This window comes from Pan paniscus, chromosome 19 (genome assembly GCF_029289425.2).
Source record: "Pan paniscus chromosome 19, NHGRI_mPanPan1-v2.0_pri, whole genome shotgun sequence".
NCBI lineage: Eukaryota > Metazoa > Chordata > Mammalia > Primates > Hominidae > Pan > Pan paniscus.
The window spans coordinates 9,964,276-9,982,779 of record NC_073268.2 but is presented as its reverse complement, the minus strand read 5'-3'; the positions used below and the strand labels follow the sequence as shown (position 1 = coordinate 9,982,779).

Genomic DNA, 18,504 nt, shown 5'->3' with positions numbered 1-18,504 from the left:
CCACCCACATCGAATACGCGTGGACAAAGACTGGAGTTTAGGGGAAGGAAAGATAAAGGCCTGGTTTTAAATGGAGGTTGGTGAAAAGGAATGGAGAGGCCAGGGCACGACTGCGGGATTCCCCTTACGGCATCCCACCCTGGGTTCGCCCAGTGGCCCCATCCGCACCCGCGAATGTGACCTGCAGACACTGGCCCTTTAAACCGAAGGCTGGCGGCGCGGGGTGTCCATGTGGAGCTGCTCCATGCCGTGTTGTCCTGCCCGCCCATTGGCTCGCGGCCCGGTGACGTCGCCTAATAGGATGCGAACGCACTGCGGGGGGAGGAACGGAGACAAAACGCGGAGCCGGACTGCCGCTCCGCTCCCTCCGCCGGTTCTCTTGACAGTCTCCAGTCGCCGGCAGCTCCGCCCAGGGGCGGATCCCGGGGGAATTGCGACAGCCCGGCGATTGCGGGATTTAGGTCGCGAGTGGGTGGAGCGTGGAGACCCAGGGTCAGGCCAGTCTCTGCCATTCCCAACGTTTCCCTGACCCGGAATATCCTGGTTGGAACTCTGTTAAATCTTGAATTGTTCACCCTACCCTCCCTCCAGCGGGACAGATTTCGTCGTGAACGACCCAAACGCACCGCCCCGGCCCAGCTTGTGGCTTGCAGCCGGGGCGGGGCCAGCAGGAAAGCGGAACCGCGGCGCGCACACCCCGCTCGGACCTCTCCCTCCCTGCCCGGGCCACGTGTGCGCGCGCCGGATCCGGGGGGCGGGGCCAGCAGCACAGGACCCGCCCCTCCCTTAGCGAGACGCCGCGGCCCTGCGGGCGGGGGCTCCGGTCCGGGCTTTGGCTGTGGCCCCGGTGTAGTAGCGGGGGCGGCGGCCGGGGGCAGCGCGGCTCCTTCCCTTGTTGTGTGTGTCGGTGCCTCCTCGCCATCTTGTTGCAAAGCCCTTTCTTGTCGGCGGGACTCCCGGGGGCCGCGGGGCGGGAGGCATCGGAAGGGAGGTAGAGAGGGAGGGGAAGAAGGGAGGCAGTGCCGCCTTTTTTTTTTTTTGCATCCCATTTTTTTAAATTTGCAATTTTATATTTTGCAAATATTTTGAGAGACATTGATTTTTCTCCCCGTGCTCCCCCGTTCTTCCCTGCGGAGTGCGCTGCGCCGCCCAGCCCTGTCGCCCCCCGGAGGTGATCCCTCCCTCCTGCCTGCCCGCCAGCCTGACCTGTGCCCGGCTCGCGGGCCGCAGCCTCGGCCCCGGCGCGCCCCCGGCAGCTCTCGGCGCGATGAGCATAGAGACGCTACTGGAGGCGGCCCGCTTCCTGGAATGGCAAGCGCAGCAACAACAGAGAGCACGTGGTGAGCGGCCGGGCTGGGCCCCTGGGGCACTGGGGAAGGGGAAGCGAGTGACCCCGGTCCCCGAACCCACGCGAAACCGCGGACAGGGCCCCCTCCCGGGCGGCCTGCGGAGCCTGGCAGCGCACGGCTCCCCGCGAGAGCCGCCGCCCGGGGAGGGGTGATGTGGGCAGTGAAATTAATTAATGAATTCATTAACATGCTGCGAGGGACCTGGCTCCTGCGGGCGCCACCCCGGCTGCGTGTCACCCCTGTGCCCCTTCTGTGGGGGGCTGCTTTTGCGTGGGCCAGCGGAGCCCTCGGTGGCACTGAGGATGTGTGAGCCGGGGGGTGGGGTGAGGAATGGTGTTGCGTGGGGGTGGCAGGCTCGCGTGTGCGTGCGTGTGTGCACGGGGGATGTGTGATGTGAGCCTCGGGAAGAGCAGATGAACGGACGTGTACACGGGCGTGTGTATAGCACACGAGTGGGCGTGTGTGTAACGGAGTGGGGGTGGGGACTACTCTACGCGGAGCAGCTCTTCGGCTTCCCTGGCCCCGTGGGGAGGGTGCGGGGGGCGCTCCCGGCAGATCTACGCGCTGCTTGGGGCGGAGGCGGCCTTTGCAGAATGAAATGACATCGCGTGTCTTATGATCCTGGCCAGCCCCGCCTGACCCCGCCTCCCAGAGCTGGGCTGGGCCGCGCGTCCGGGGTTTGGGTGAAAGCCGGGCTAATTGGGCGTTTGCGAAATGGCCCGCGGGTCGCTGGGGGGCAGCCCCCGGGCCCCCCTCGCTGCGCCCCGCTTTAGCCAGTGTGGAATGTGGCGTGTCTGCGCGTTCCAAACCCGCTCTCGCCTGGAATGTTGCGTGTGCCTGCGTTCCGAGCCCGTTGGTTATACCGGGTGGTGACGTGGACGGGCTCCGCCCCCGACCACGTGCACCGGGGACACTCCTGCTGGGGACGGCGCGGCCCGGCCCCTCCTCACCGCCTCGCGCTCGGCCGGGGGCGGGGCCTGGGCGGGGCTGGCAAGGGGCCTTGCGCTGGGTTGGGCCTGGGCCCGGGCCCCGGCCTCTGGGCACCTCCCAGGGAGAGCCTTTGCCCTGCGAGGGAGGAGCCGAGTTCACCTGTCGGCTCTGGCCCCTAACCTCCTGTGTTTGATCCCGAGGCAAGGGAAACCCTCAGAATCGCAGGGCGACGAGACATTTAGAGCTCACATTTTTCCACTGACCCCCAAAACGTTCCAACTATGCCCCCTGGCATCACCCGGGGCCACGCTGGAATGAGCCAGGATGAGAAAGGGCAAACTCCGGCGCTCCCTCGAAAGGGAAGAGACTAATGACTCCTATCTTCACGCGCCCTGTTGGTGGTCCCTGGCTTCAGGGTGCTGCAGAGGGGCTGGCGGGAAAGACCTCCCTTTTCCAGGGTGCTGCCAGGGCCTCGGCTCTGGAACGGTGTGTGTGCAGGACCCGGGGACTCCTGTGCCCTCCCCGCCCCCCAGAATCCCCCGGCAGGGTTGGTTGTGGTGGAGAGTGCTTCGCCCTCCTTTCCTTTCTCTCTGCCTATTGTTGCTTCAATGATGAGTCATGCAGGAGGTAGTAGTGTGTTGTGTGCGCGCGCGCCGCCGTGTGCCGCCGCCGCGGCGGGCGGGGGTGGGGGAAGGGGGGAGCGGCAGCGGGCAAGGGGCGGGGGAGCTGCGGGGCTGGCGGCCTAGTCGGGGCGACCGGCCTCTCAAGGTCAAGAGTCACTGGAGATATGTGAGGCTCAGATGCCTGGGTTTTGCAGAAGTGATGGGCGGGGACATCGCCCACACTCCCCGCCTGTTGCCTTGGTGGTCCAGAGCAGGGTCTGGCAGTGGAGAGTGCCCGTGGTGACCAAGAATGTCCTACGTTTGGGCACAGGGGTCAGGGGAAGACCATGCACAAGGTTCGGAGAGACTAAGTCACCTGCTGCCGCCATCAACACGTTGCAGTTCGAGTACCCACTGTGTTTAGGCCGAGTTCAGCGGCCTGGTCACGACTTCTGTGTGCCGGTCAGAGGTCTTTGTAGATGAGTGGGTGCGGAAAGCCAGATCTACTCAAAAACTCATGTACGGGTGTCCGGAACCGATCCCAGCAGTTTCTCCTCCAGAATTCAGTTTCTTCTCCCTCTTGAGGTTCTGTCCTCTGAGCTGGGGCAGGACGAATGGAAGGAAGGGCATGGCAGGTGAACCTGCTGACCAGAACGCTTTCCCGGGACCTAGGACCAGCTCTGGACAGGGATCCTCTTGTCCTTTCTCCCTTTCAACCGCAAGCATGGGTTTCTGACCTAGACCAGCCAGTTTGCTCACATGAGGACCCTGCAGATGTGTGTGCCTGTGAGAGAGAGGGGAAAGGGCAGAGCTATCCTGGTGCCCAGACGGAAGGCCTGGCCTGGTCATTTCTAGTGTTCATAGAGGTGGCTCAGATGCAACTCTTCTGCCTTGTTTGGAGGGAGTTGGTTGGAGTGTCCAGAGGCTCCTGACCAACTCTCCAAGGCTTACCCTGGGCCTGCCTTAGGCACCAAGCCCCCTGTTTAGCGTGCAGATGGGAGAATTCCTGTGGCTGCTGGGGCCCACCAGTGTGGACTTCTCCACCCCTAGCCCTGTGCCTGCAGAGCACCTGGGCCACAGTTGCTTGGGAAGGTTGAAGGGAGCACGCTGGCTATGCTCTTGACTGTGGGCGGAAGCCTTGGCCCCTGGGTCACTGCAGAGGGGCATGCTAAATTCTTTTGGGGCAGCCTCTGGGTGGAGCCCAGGGAAGCATGTGAGGGGGGCGCACCCTGTCTGGTGGATGTGCAGAACATTCTTTTAAAGAGCCCAAGCGCAGGGTGCTCCTGAGGGAGCACCAGCCACCACCAGTTTGGTGGTTCTCCAGTGCACAGGGAGAGGGCTGCCGCTGGGTGGGAAGGGACAGGAAGCTCTGGTGGGCTGGATCTGGCCAGGGGCAGCTCCTCTTCCTCACCACCTGTGGAGCTTTTTCATGCTGCTCCAGGTGTAACTGGGTCCTTCCTGGCACCTGTGAGGTGTACCGGCCTGGTTCTGGGTGAGAGAGGGCAGGTGAGAAGGAGGTTGCTACCTCCCAGGTGAGCTTTGGGATTGCTTTAAAATATGGGGAATGGGGGTTGGCTTGCACTCTAGGGTCCCACATGTCCTTGTGACTCAGGGAGGGCCCTGATTGTCCCTCTGCCTATAGAGAGTGGAGTCCATGTCTCAAGGCCAATGAAAAGTTAGGTCTGTGTCAGCCAAAGGAATGGAGGCAGGGGCTGTGTTAGGCCCTGGGATCCAGAGCCTTGTCTTGGGGTAGGGGAAGGGGCTGGGGACAACTGAGGCTGTGCCCGACTGAGAAGGGCCCTGTCACTGGAACTCAGCAGGCTGCTTGGCCACTGCAGTCTGTGGGAAGCGGGAGCGCAGGTCTGGTTTTCTCCCGGGCGTAACCTAAGGCCTCCCCGCACTCGAGCAGGCCTGCACCGGCCTGGCATCGCCCCTTCCCGAAGGGCTAGGGAGATCTGGAAGAGGCCCGCTGGCTGGCCCAGCCCCTGAACTCCGGCTGCTGGGAAACCACTGAGGCTTCCCCTCCCAGGACGCTTCCCCCTCCGCTTCCTCCTCGGCCTCTTCCCTCTGCGGGAGGGCGGGGCTGGGAGCAGGCCTGGCTCACACTCCAGTTGTTGATTGGCCAAAGGGCCTGAGGCCTCAGGTTTTCTGGGGCGCCTGAGCCAGTAAGAGTGTGGGAGGTGGGTGCTCTCCTCCCCAGGGGGCCTTAGCCGACTCCAGTCCCCCGCGCCACCCCTTGCCCGGGTGTTTGGGGCGTGTCCACCAGCCGGGGCTGTCTGCTGCGTTCGTCAGCGGAGCGGGGCGGGCGTCCGGGGTCAGAGGAGAGGGCTGCTTGTCCCGGCGGCTCCCTGGCCTGGGGGCTGCAGACTCCAAGGGACTGGGCCAGCCCCGTAGCCAGGGAACCAGAATGGTGGCGCCTGGGAGAGGACGAGGCAAGCGGGAGATGGAGGTGCCTCCCCTTCCCCTGTTGGCAGCCAGCTCCTGAGTGGGCCTTGCCTTCCTGCTGGGCTTTCAGCAGAGATGCTGAGCGGGTGGTGGGGTGCACTGCCCTGCTCAGCCCCCATTGAAGAGCCCAGCCCCTTCTTGTTTGGGAGAAATGGTCGCTGCTGTACCTTCTCCTCCTCAGCTGCCCTCTCTCACCCAGAACCGGGCAGGTGCACTTTCCCTGGTGCCTGGCTGGAGTGGTTGGGTATTTGTATTGTCTCAGGCTGAGCGGGGTGTCACTGAGGATGTCAGAGGATGCTTTAGGCCTGAAGGACAGGACATGCTGGCACTGCTGCTGCTGGTGGTGGGGATGTTGGTGATTTGGGAAACATGAGTTATAACACGAGAAGGGTCAGAGAGGGACGAAGTGTGTTTGTTGAATGGTCCCTGAGGAAAACAGGCATTGGGACCTAGCCTCGGAGTCAGGAGTGCTGGGCTGTTTCCACATGTGTGAAATGAGGGTGATGTCCCTGTCCTGCCCATGATGTGACGTGGGGCTCTTGTGAGGATCCAGGGACTGTCAGCACTTCCTTGTGAGCACGGCAAGCGTCCTCCAGGGGTCAGGAGGCTTGCTGTGGGACCTGCAGCGAATCACTTTGCTCCCTGAGCTTCACTGACTTCATCTGTGCCATGCAGGCACTGCCTGCCCTCTAGAAAGTGCTTGGTAAACATTCTTAAAGGCCTTCGACGGAAGCTGGGATCTGTCAGCACACCCCCTTCTCTGGTGTGAAGTCTTGGGTGGCTGGGCCTCTGCCCGCCTCTCCCACCTTGGCCCTGTGGCCCCTGACCCTCGCTGCCCTCACCCGCCTTCCTCCTCACCCTGCAGGCTGGCAGGTGGCCTGCAGCACCCTCTGACAGCTCTGCTCCACCTTTCCAGGGCCGCCTGTCCTGCCCGCAGCCCGGACTGTCAGCCCCCGTGACTGTCCTACTATTCCCTGGTGGCGGGGAACAGGTCTGCTTGATTTGTTCACTGCTGTGCCCCCGGCACTTTCCCCCGTGCCTGGCTGGGCTGGTAGGCTATTTGTGGTGTCTCTCGCTGAGCAGGGGTGTCACTGAGTACTGACTGGGCTAGGGTCAGAGGACGAGTTAGGGCTGGAGTTCTGGGGCCCCGCTGAGACCCTCCCCCCCTTGTGTTCTCTCTGCGTAGAGGAGCAGGAGCGGCTTCGCTTGGAGCGGGAGCGAGAGCAGGAACAGAAGAAGGCCAATAGCCTGGCCAGGCTGGCACATACCCTTCCTGTGGAGGAACCCCGCATGGAGGCGCCACCCCTGCCTCTGTCTCCGCCGGCTCCCCCGCCGGCACCCCCACCACCACTTGCCACCCCTGCCCCACTGACTGTCATTCCTATTCCTGTGGTGACCAACTCCCCTCAGCCTCTACCCCCGCCCCCACCCTTGCCCGCGGCAGCCCAGCCTCTGCCCCTGGCGCCTCGTCAGCCGGCCCTGGTTAGCACCCCTGGACTCAGCATTAAGGAGCCTGCCCCCCTGCCCAGCAGGCCGCAGGTGCCCACCCCTGCTCCCCTACTGCCGGACTCGAAGACCACCATTCCACCCACTGGCAGCCCCAAGCCTTTGCAGCCCCTCCCCACGCCTATCCTGACCATAGCGCCACACCCTGGAGTCCAGCCTCAGCTGGCCCCCCCGCAGCCGCCCCCACCCACGCTTGGGACCCTGAAGTTGGCACCAGCTGAAGAAGTCAAATCCAGTGAACAGAAGAAGAGGCCCGGGGGGTGAGTGGGGTGTGGCAGGGTCGGGCTGGTGGGGGATAGGAGAGGTGCCCATCCCCTGGGCTGTGTGCAAGACAAGATGCCCTCCCTGGCTGGGGCTTCAGAGGTGTGTCCTGCCTCCCCAGCTTAGAAGTGCCCCCTGTATTTGAACACGTCATCACTGTGCCCATGTCTATCCTGGGAAGGAATGTCCCATTGCCCCCTGTTCCCAGGCTTCTGTGTTTCCTAACGCAGTCCAAGGCTGAGGCTTATGGCATTCCCAGGCCTCTGGACAGAGTATGGGCCTCTTGGGTGAGGGCTGGGGTCAACCGGCTGCCTCTGAGTCCCAGGAGCCCTCCTGTCTCCCTCCTGGTGGGAGGGAGGGTGACAGGAGTTGTGATTATGAGCACAGATGTGTCCTCCAGGGGGTGGGCGCAGCATGGCACAGGGCGAACGTCTCCCAGTCTGCTTTAAGACAATGTTGGGGACAAACAGCCTGTGGCAATTTTGGGGGTGGCGGCGCAGGTCAGGAAGGCCGTCTAATCGAGTCCTCCTCCCTGAGCCTCCTATCTATCTGGGTTTCAGGATCGGAACCAGAGAAGTCCACAACAAATTGGAGAAGAACAGGTGTGTGTGTGTGTCTGTGTGTGTGTGTGCGCGCGCGCGCGCGTGACCCGGGCCCCGGCGGCCCTCGGCCCCAGCTTCCCCGGTCCTGCCTCCCCCCGTCCCAGCCCCGCCCCAGGCACCGCTGACCGGCGCTCGCCCCTCTCTTCAGGAGGGCCCATCTGAAAGAGTGCTTTGAGACCCTGAAGCGGAACATCCCCAACGTGGATGACAAGAAGACGTCCAATCTGAGCGTGCTGCGGACGGCGCTGCGGTACATCCAGGTATGGGGCCCGGAGGCCGGCGTCGCGCAGCTTCCCCCGCCCTCCCTCTGCCGCCCCTCCCCCGGCCGCGCCCCGCCCCGCCCCGCCCTCACGCCCCGGCGGCTCCCCCGCGCCTCCCTCCCACCTCCACGCGGGCGCTGAGCACATGGCCCGGCTGACGTCAGCGGGGCTCCCTGCCCGGGAGGGCGCGCGTGCGCAGAGGAGGGCGCGGCTCCCCTCCCGCGCCGCTCCCGAGCCCCTGCAGCTTCGGCGTCCCCGGGGCCGTGAGGCGCGCGCCGTGACGCCTGATGCGAGTCCCGGTGGCGGCTCCCGTTCGCGCATGTTGGTGCAGCCGCCGGAGGGAAGGGCATGGGGCGGCCCGGCGCCTCCTCCCCGGCCGCAGAGCCTGGGCGGGAGCCCAGATTCCGCCCGAATGTCTGTAGCTATTTGCGGGGAGGGTTGGGCGTGGTCCCCGTCCACGCTGCGGCGCGGGCCGAGCCCCGTTTACCCCAAAGGAGGAAGGTCTTTTCGGAGCGCGCGTGGAGGCGCCACGGCCCGAGTGTGGGGTTACGCCTGGGGCGGGGAAAACTCCGATTTGACTGGGCGGCAAACAGCCCCGGGGCCGCCGAGCCTGAAACACGTCACGCTTTCCTTCCTCCTGGGCTAGGAAGAGGGGGTGTCCCTTTTTTCGGGGCCCTCCCGGCTGCGCGTCCCCTCCCTTTGGGCGTCGCTCCCTCTGCAGTGCTCGGGCCGGGGGCGCCGCCACGTCAGGCAGTTGCCATGGCGGCCTGAGCTTCGGTTTCCCTGGAAACCGGCGGGGCTTCCGCGCGCCTGGCCGGAGGCTGTGGGGGATGGGCCGGCAGCCGCGGAGACGCGGAGCCGTTGGGGATGGAGGGACGTGGGGCTCCCAGCCCGCGTTGGGGGGGTGGGCGGCGAGCCGGGACTCTCCCTGTCCACCCTCTGAGGAAGCTCCGGGGGCGGCGCGGCGTCACGGGCCCCGTGGGAGGGGTGGCGAGGAGTGTCCAGCGCGCGAGGAGCCAGCCGCGGGGCGCCGCCCCTTCCCCGGCCTCGACCGCGGGGTCACAGCCCTGAGGTAACCGGAGCCTGACTTGCTGAGGGAGGGGCTGAGGCGCTGCTTCGCGACTGCTCCAGGCGGGCAGCTCTCTCCCAGCCTCCCGCCAACGCGCCCTTCCGCCCGCCCTCCCGGCCAGGGGGCGGGGCTGGCGCGCCTCCAGGCCGCTTCCGGGCAGCCGGGAGGGGCGGGGCCGGGCTCGCGGATTGGCTGCAGCGGGCGGGGGCGGTGCTCTCGAGTCGCGGAGGGCGGTGGAGCCGGCGAGGGTGACGCAGGGAAGCCGCGGCCGCGTGGGTGCGCGCGTGCTTCGGGGTGGGGCCTCGGGGCGCCGAGCGGGAGAGGGCTCCGGAGGCCGCGACAGGCCGGTGGCTTATTTCTGGAATAGTTTTGCAGAACGTGGGCTTGGTTGTAGTTTAGTCGCAGGGCTGGCTGAGGGTGTTCATGCAGACACTTCGCTGCACTCCCGACATTTGCTTAGCTATTATTTTTGAGAAATAGGAAGGACGGCATGGCGAGTTCCTCTTTGCAGATACTACTTGCAGAGGGCGCCTTGCGTAACGTGTGGGTTTGGAAATGAATCGGAAGAAGACTCAGCAGCAGCCGCAGAAGGAAGCTCTTGAGGAGCTGGGCCCGGTGAAGTAGGAGCCGGGGTGGGCCTCACTCAGGCTGTGCAGAAGGGACACCCATTCTGGTGCTGGTCACAGAAGCAGGAAACTCAAAGGCCTGTCTACAAACCATTTACTCATTTATTCATTGTGGTGCTTTTAGCGAAGTCTCTGCTTCTGGGCGAATGGTGGCGAGCAAGTAAAAAAGCCTGGGTCTTGTGGCAGATGACGAACAAGTCATTCTACAGAAGACGGCCGTATGGGCATAATAGGGACCGGGCGGCGGGATCTGTTCTGGGGAGGGAGGATAGTTGTTCCTGAGGAAAGGACCTTAGAGCTGAGACCTGCAGGATAAGTCTGGGTGGCACGGAGCAAAGTGGAGGCCAAGAGCCCAGGGGCAGCCCAGTTTCTCCAGCAGGAGGGAACAGGATGCTTTTTGGAAATAAAAGTGAGGCACGGTGGCTTGCACCTGAGTCCCAGCTACGCTACTCGGGAGGCCAAGGCAGTAAGAGCGCTTGAGCCCAGGGAGTTCGAGGATAGCCTGGGCCACAGAGTGCGACCTCCGTCTCTAAGAACAAACACAAACATGGTCAGGAGGCTGTCACTCAGAGACAGGCAGAATCAAGAGCTGGTCCTGGAGAGACCAGTGGGGCTGTGTAGACTGGGGGCTTTGGTGGTTTGCTGAGAGCAGGAAGCTGCAGGAAGAAGGCAGTGGTCCCCAGCCAGAATCCGGAGTGGCTTGGAGGTGGTCAAAGGTTTGAAGACAGCCACAGTGAAGTGGACAGAGACAAGAAAAATAGGTACCAAACCGTGCATCCAGGTAGTCACAGAAAGGAAATGGGTTTAGATTGAAGCAATGTGGGTTAGACCCTGGGGAAACCTTGCAGGGGTCTGTAGGCCTGTGAAGAACTGGACTAGGTGAGAAGAAGAAGCTTTTGACCCATGTCACTCCCTGGCCCAGAACTATATCCTACCCACAGGTGGGTTGAGTTCAGGACTGCTGCTTCCAGCCCCCAGCAGCAAGGTTCAAGTGAGAGCTGACTCACCTAGGGCCCCTTGTTAGAGCCTCAGAGCCAGGTGAAAAGCCACACACAGGCTGGGCGCGATGGCTCACGCCTGTAATCCCAGCACTTTGGGAGGCTGAGGCAGGTGGATCACCTGAGGTCAGGAGTTCAAGACCATCCTGGCTAACATGGCAAAATCCCATCTCTACTAAAAATAGTCCTGCCTGGTGGCACATGCCTGTAGTCCCAGCTACTCGGGAGGCTGAGGCAGGAGAATCGCTTGAACCCGGGAGGCAGAGGTTGCAGTGAGGCGAGATCATGCCACTGCACTCCAGCCTGGGTGACAGAGCGGGACTCTGTCTCCAAAAAAAGAAAAGCCACACAGGTGTGTGTGTAGGGGCAAGGGAGTTTCCTACTGTCTTCCTAGCAGAAAATGGGGAGAAACTGTTAAAGCCAGAATGAGGGAGGGCTGTGTGTGGCCTGGGACTGGCAACAGAAGTGTCAAGCTGCCAGGTTTCAGGTCAGTACAGAGCACGGTTCTACCTGGGTTATGTGTTGCCGGCACTAATGGTTAGAGACATCTGTCACTGGTGAGGGCAGAAATGTATGCAGGAGTGGGTGTGGGAAGCTGGCCTCACTGGTGGGTGGGGTTGGAGACTTTGCCAGGCCTGGTCAGGAAAAGCTGCTACAAAACAGCAAAACTGCTCCTAGCGCAGCGATCCCCAACCTTTTTGGCAACAGGGAGTATTTTCCTGGAAGACCATTTTTCCATGGAGAGGGAGGGCGGGGCTGGTTTCGGGATGGAAGTGTTCCATCTCCCATCATCAGGCATTAGTCAAACTCTCCTAAGGAGCACACAAAACCTAGATTCCTGGTGTGCACAGTTCACAGGAGGGCTTCTGCTTCTGTGAGAACCGAATGTCCCACTGATGTGACAGGATCAGAGTGCCATCGCCGCTCACTTCCTGCATGTGGCCCTGTTCCTGACAGGCCACGGACCAGTACCTGGGGTTTGGGGGTCCCCCGCCCTAGGGGATGAAAGAAGGGAAACCTGGGTCTAATGGGTTACTGTGATTCTCCCTGTGATGCAGGGAAGAGACAGGACAGAGGCGGGAAGGAACATGGTCACCAGGAGTCGGGACAGCACTCTTCCAGGTCCTTCCCCTGGGGCTGAGTAAGCACCCTGCACGTAGCTCTTCCTGGCCGCCTGTGGGCTCTGGGATCTAAACGGACTATGCGGCCATCCTCACCTTCATTCACAGCTCGGACAGGGACAGTGTGTGTTGAGGCGGAAAGACAAAACATGTATGTGAGAGACTTTGTATGAGCCGGTTCCTGATGAAGTCCTATCTTTCAGCCTCGTATTTACTGCCCAGGCAGATGGGGCTCTTTTCTTCACCCTCCCGCTTTTTTTTTTGAGACAGAAAACTTAATAGAAATTTTGTTTGCAGTTCTTACATTCTCAGTGTGAGCCAATCTGGGACCCACCGCCCCACCCAGAAGTGGCCCAGTCCTGGTGCAGGGTAGGAAGGGAAGGGTGGAGTGAGAAGAGCCCCATTTTTCCTCAGTGCCAGGGGGCTGGAGACGCCACCCCCTTCTCCTGCCTCTGGGCTCCAGGAAGCAGTGCAGATGGACTCTCAGGCCTATGGTTCCTACTCCACACCACTGTCCCCCAGGTTGGAGGGGAGTGAGAGATACAGGGAGAGAAGGGGACAGAGGCAAGAAAAAGTGTTGATCAAGAAAGGCAAGAACCAGGGGTGAGGGCTGACAGAGAATCAAAGATAAAACACTAGTAGGCCGGGCACAGTGGCTCATGCCTGTAATCCCAGCACTTTCGGAAGCCAAGGCGGGCAGATTACCTGAGGTCGGGAATTTGAGACCAGCCTGACCAACATGGAGAAACCCTGTCTCTACTACAAATATAAAATTAGCTGGGTGTGGTGGCACATGCCTGTAATCCCAGCTACTCAGGAGGCTGAGGCAGGAGAATCGCTTGAGCCTGGGAGGCAGAGATTGCAGTGAGCCAAGATCATGCCACTGCACTCCAGCCTGGGCAACAAGAGCGAAACTGTTGGAAAAAAACAAACAGTAAAAAAAAAAATTGAGGGAGAGTGGGGGAGGGGAATATAACCAAAACCCACCCCAAATCCAAACCAGCCTCGAAAAAAACGGTGCAGTGCCTGGAAGGGCTTGGAGGCAGGAGGATGTGGCAGACAGAAGGACAGTGGGGGAGGTAGGGGCTGAGATGTGGTCTTGGAGCACGGGCAGATAAGATCTAGGGGGTAAAGGGAGGAGGATCTGTGTGTGATGAGGGCAGATGGGGTTCAGGGAGGAAAACCAAGGCAGGCTGGTGAGTTGTGTGTGTGAAAAGCCTGCGGGCCCTGCACCTGGACATGACCAGTAAGCCTGGGAAGCTAGGAGCTCGAGAGCAGGCCAAGAAAGGGACTCGGGAGGCAGCAAGGACACGTGTCGGCGTTGCCTGGTGGACACATTGGTCATGACGTGCCTGGGCGAAAAGCTGCCAGCAGGGAGGTCTGTGAGACTTGAAAGGGTGGGATTGATGAAGTGTCGGGTTGGAGCATGGGAAAGACTGAGTGTGGAGGGGAGCTGGGTCATGGGACCCAACAGCCATTTCTCATGGATCGGTTTAGCCCAAGTACAGGGGGCACGTTCCTAGGCTTGGGGGTTGTTCAGCCCAGGGAGTCTGGAGGGCAGTGGGCAGGGTGATGGGGAGCAGCATGTAAATGGAGCCTCGTCGAGAAGCGTCACAGGTGGGCACAGTGGAGAGTCGCCCAGGAGGTCGGGGAGCAGGTGCGGACCAGCAGCCAGGAGGGAGGCGAGTCCTGGAGATGAGATGGGGCGAGGGCGTGTCACTGCCTAGTGGCTCATCCTGCAAGGATGTTGATGTTACCAGGGAGACAAGTGAACGGTGAGGTGGAAGCGCGGGATCAGGTTCCGTAGAGGGTAGCTCGCGGCAGAAGTGTGCAAAGTGAAGAGGCTGCTGGAGGAGGGATGGGGTGAGAGGCGGAGAAGCCCCTGAGGATGAATTGTGGAGGACAGGGAAGGACCTGCACACCTGGTTGAGCTTGCTTCAGTGGTGCCTGTCCCAAGAGCCCACACTCCTTGGGACGCTGGGCCTCACTGGGCAGGGGCATGGACCACAACAGGTGCGGTCTCCAGCAGCCCCCGTCAGCCTGGGCCCGCTGGTTGCCACGGACTTGCCTCTGTGGGCCAGCTGATAGGGAGAGGTTTGTGGGGGCTTTGGGCCCCAAGGCTGCTGCTCAGGGTGTCCTGCTGTCCCTTACTCTGTGCGCCAGTCCCTGAAGAGGAAGGAGAAGGAATATGAGCATGAAATGGAGCGGCTGGCACGTGAGAAGATTGCCACGCAGCAGCGGCTGGCAGAGCTCAAGCACGAGCTGAGCCAGTGGATGGACGTACTGGAGATTGACCGTGTGCTGCGGCAGACGGGCCAGCCCGAGGATGACCAGGCCTCCACCTCCACCGCCTCTGGTGAGCCCCAGCACCCACGCTGGCCCCCCAGCCCTCAGATGTTACACCTCAAATTCCAGCCTCCCTGGCCAGGCTCTTTCTTGCCTGCTAGAAAAGATGGCCCTGGCCCCAGCACATTCCCACGCCCCCACGAGCATCTACACCTCCAGCCACTTGCTTCCCTGCCCTTCTGACCTGCTCCCTGCCCCGTGTTCCCCACAGAGGGTGAGGACAACATAGACGAGCATATGGAGGAGGACCGGGCGGGCCTGGGCCCACCTAAGCTGAGCCATCGTCCCCAGCCGGAGCTGCTGAAGTCCACCCTGCCACCCCCCAGCACCACCCCTGCGCCTCTGCCTCCACACCCACACCCTCACCCCCACTCCGTGGCCCTATCTCCTGCCCACCTCCCCGTGCAGCAGCAGCAGCCACAGCAGAAGACCCCTCTGCCAGCCCCTCCTCCCCCACCGGCTGCCCCTGCCCAGACACTGGTGCCAGCTCCAGCCCATCTGGTGGCGACGGCTGGGGGTGGCTCCACGGTCATCGCCCACACAGCCACCACTCACGCTTCAGTCATCCAGACTGTGAACCACGTTCTGCAGGGGCCAGGCGGCAAGCACATCGCCCACATCGCCCCCTCGGCCCCCAGCCCTGCGGTGCAGCTGGCGCCTGCCACACCCCCCATTGGGCACATCACTGTGCACCCTGCCACCCTCAACCATGTGGCCCACCTGGGCTCCCAGCTGCCCTTGTACCCGCAGCCCGTGGCAGTGAGCCAGCCCGTGGCAGTGAGCCACATCGCCCACACCCTCTCGCACCAGCAAGTCAACGGCACGGCCGGCCTGGGGCCCCCGGCTACTGTCATGGCGAAGCCGGCCGTGGGGGCTCAGGTGGTGCACCACCCCCAGCTGGTGGGCCAGACCGTGCTCAACCCTGTGACCATGGTCACCATGCCCTCCTTCCCAGTCAGCACGCTCAAGCTGGCTTGAGGACGAGGCCACTCAGAGGCCCCCAGTGGGGACAGGGAGGGGGACCTGTCCCCCACTCTCTCACCCACCAGCTCCACACATTCCAGCCAGGCCCAGGCCAGCCCCCCCACCCACCCCCAGGCCTCCTAGGGGAAGGGGGTGCAAAGACTCTGAGCCAAGGGAGGGAAGGGCCACCCTGCTGCACTAGGACTTGGTAAGATGACTCTGAGAAAATGCGAGACTCTGATGGAATGTGCCACCTGTCCGGCCCAGTGCCAGCTCCAGTGCCGCTCCTGCTTCCCCTCCCTACCCTCGGAAATCAGTGCGATGTGGACGTCACGCTCCCTGACTTCTCCCCCGCCCTGCCCCGCCTTCGTGTGCTGCTGCTGCTATTGCTGTCTGGTGAGGTGGCCCAGGCCCCCGGCTTTCCTCCGGAGCCTCATGTTCTCTTCCCAGGCCTTTGGAGGGGAAATGGGGAAAGCAGAACTGAAGCCACTTGGCCCAGAAAGCTGCGGACTGGGGTGATAAGGGGCCTTGCTCTGAGCACAGGTGACAGATCATAGGAAGTGGCTGGTCTGGAGTCCCACCCGGACAGGTGGGGCCCCAGCCTGGGGCTCTCTGACCCGGTTGCAGTCACTGTGATTCGTTACCGTAGATACTACTTAAAATGATTCTCTACCAACAATAAACCAAACCCAGCCACTGCCAAGCTTCCTGTGCCCTCACCCCAATCCCTGCCACTGCGCTCTGAACCTCAGGAGGGCAGGCTGAGGTGGGGAAGGAGGGACTTGGCTGTCCTTCCCCTTCCCCCTCCCCTGCAGCCTGGGTCTGGATGGGAGGAGAGCCACTGGGCCCCTGTCCCCAGTCCCCAGCCCTGGGCTTGGCTCTTGGCTTCCAGAAGGCAGCAAAGAGGGGCGCTGTCCTGCGTTCAGCCCCTGATCTCTGACCTCTGCTGAGTGCTGGGCACTGCTCCAAGGGACAGGTGGGCCTGGCGGCCTGTGGGTTTGGGTGCCTCCTGCAGTTTGGGAGACATGGACCAGCATCTGGTCTTGTTTCCAGGAGCATAGAAGCCACATCGTTGAGACATCAGGAAGGTAAAAACCCAGCGGCTTAGCCAAGCCCTAAGCCTGTCCCCAGACCAACCCTGGGACCTATACAGAACAGTGGGCCGGAGCTAGGGCTGCTGCTTCTGCTCCAGCCCCTTTGCCTCTGTCCTCCCATCCCCTCAACACCCTGCTTCTCCCGGGGACGCTTTTGAGTGGGCCCTCCCCGGGGAGCTGCTGAGCAGCAGCACCTTTCTCTGAGAAGAGGTCCTTGGTTGGGTCAAGGACAGGGCTGAGCATGGAAGGGGGAGGAGTCAGGGGCTCTGTGTTAGGATGCGGCTTTCTCTGCCTCTGGGCAGCCTGCTTTGGCCTTTCCTTGTATGTGGGTGTTTATTACAAGTGGCTTTGTGTCAGACACGCTCGGCTCCCCACCTGGACACACACTCACCAGTGGCCTTTCAGTGTAGCGGGAGGAAGCCAGTGTCCCTGGGTGTGAAGTTCACACTGATGGGCTGGGGCAGGGGCCTGGGCCGGCGAGGGGGCCAGCGGGGAGGGGACAGAGCTGAGGATTTCCTGGAGTGCCCTGCAGGCACAGAGGAGGTCAGCAAAGGTCTTGAATAGATTTTCTCTGGAAATAAAGAATCCTTAGATGCCTAAAAATTCCCTTCCCGTTCCCTCCTGGTCCTGGACACCTCCCAGGGGACTGTTTCCTTATTTCTCTCTCCTGGTGTGGGTAAAGGGACAGTTACAAACCAGGTCACCACCCTCAGAGGCTGAGCCCTGTACCCACCCCAGCACAGCCACCTCCGCCAGACCCCGTGGCTCTGGGAGAGCCAGCTTTGCTATTCCCATTGTGACAGCGATGGCAGGCCTGACCCACGGGGCAGTTAGAGCAGCCTCCTGGAGCTCGCCCCTCCCCTCAGCCTGCCCACCTCTCCCTGCATCCTGAGGCCAGTGGCCCCCGGGCCTGCACAGATACCTCATCATCCACCCGCTGCCCCTCCCCGTCCCTGTCCCCCAGCAGCGGGGGCCTGCAAATCTAGTGCCGAATGACTATGTCCAGATTGGTGACGATGGGTGTTGCTGTTTTTCTTGTCGTTTGTGAACGCTGTGATGCTGTGTGCCCAAGTGGGCAGCCACCACCCAGCCCTTCCTTGGGCATCTCCCCCAGAGTGCTGTCGGGACCACATCTGTCCTCACCCTGTGGGACCGCCTGGCCCTCCCTCCCTAGCCCTTCCAGCCTGGGACACACACACACACACACACACACACACACACACACACACACGCACACACACATCTTACCTCTCATGCGTGTTTTACCTTTTGATGTTCAGAGTGGCTCACTGGCTGGGAGTCCTTACCTCGGGGAGAGGGGGAGGTTGGTTCCTTGGGGGGCCAAAGAAGGCAGGGAATGCCTGGAGGGTAACTGGGGGGCCACCATGACCCCTTCTCTCTCCAGAAACAGCTGCTTCTCCCCCCATCCCAGGGTCCCACCCCCAACCCCCAGAGGTGGCCCTTGTTTACAGTGAGGACTCGGCCACTGTGTCTCTGTTTCCTGAAATATAAACTGTAGCGACCCCAGACTGTAGAGATTTTTATGTGTTTGGATACATCTGCTGTGTGGAAAAAAAAAAAACTACAAAAACCCTAATTTTGTACATACTGTATTTTTACTATTGAACTGTATTCTAGTGGCTGTTCATGCTCCAAGACTTTAGTTACCGAGACATGAATACTATCCATGTAATAAGCACTTGCCTGGAATAAAATATAAAACTGAAATAAACCTGCACTGAAACCTGAGATGGAGCTGCCAGCCTGCAGCATCTGGGTCATTTTATTGCAAAAGGAGGCTGAGGCCTGTAGGGAAGCATGTGGCAGGAGCGGCGAGATCACCTGTCTCGACCCTGTCTGCCCAGCATAGTCCTCAAGCGGCTCTGACCCGGTGCCTCCGCCACTCTGAAAATGGCAGTTCTGGTTGGTGTGAAACTTCTGCAAAGCTTCGTATTTCCTCAGACCATTTTACAAGCATTATCTTGTTTCATCTTTCAACAGCCAAGTGAAGTAAATAAGCCAGACTTAGCCCCATTTTGGCAGATAAGGAAACAGGATTGAGGTGGCCCAGTGACTTGTTGAGGCCACACGGCTAGCTGGAGACTTCGTTGGAGCTGCAGTCAGACCTCTGAACTGGGTACAGAGTTCTTATCCAGCATCTGCCACCCTTGTGGCACCTGGGGCCAGTCCTAGACTCGGATCCAATAAAAAAGGTACAGGGGAGTTGCCCCAGGGTTTGGGCACAAAGGGTGAGAGCTTCCTGAGGGGCTGCTCTGGGGGTGCAGTTACAACAGGTCAGCCGGGGAGTCCATAAAGCTGTCCTCTAAGGGAA

General features: G+C 61.6%; 1 protein-coding gene across 1 annotated transcript; it reads left to right on the top strand.

The window, feature by feature from the left end:
- Positions 1–798: 798 nt before the first annotated feature.
- MNT (MAX network transcriptional repressor) lies at positions 799–17,921 on the top strand. The gene is made up of 6 exons (XM_034941256.3): positions 799–1,340; positions 6,513–7,092; positions 7,654–7,695; positions 7,844–7,955; positions 13,933–14,125; positions 14,327–17,921. The coding sequence occupies exons 1-6, from the start codon at positions 1,268–1,270 to the stop codon at positions 15,091–15,093; spliced, it is 1,767 nt and encodes a 588-aa protein (XP_034797147.2). The 5' UTR covers positions 799–1,267; the 3' UTR covers positions 15,094–17,921.
- The last annotated feature ends 583 nt before the right edge of the window (positions 17,922–18,504 follow it).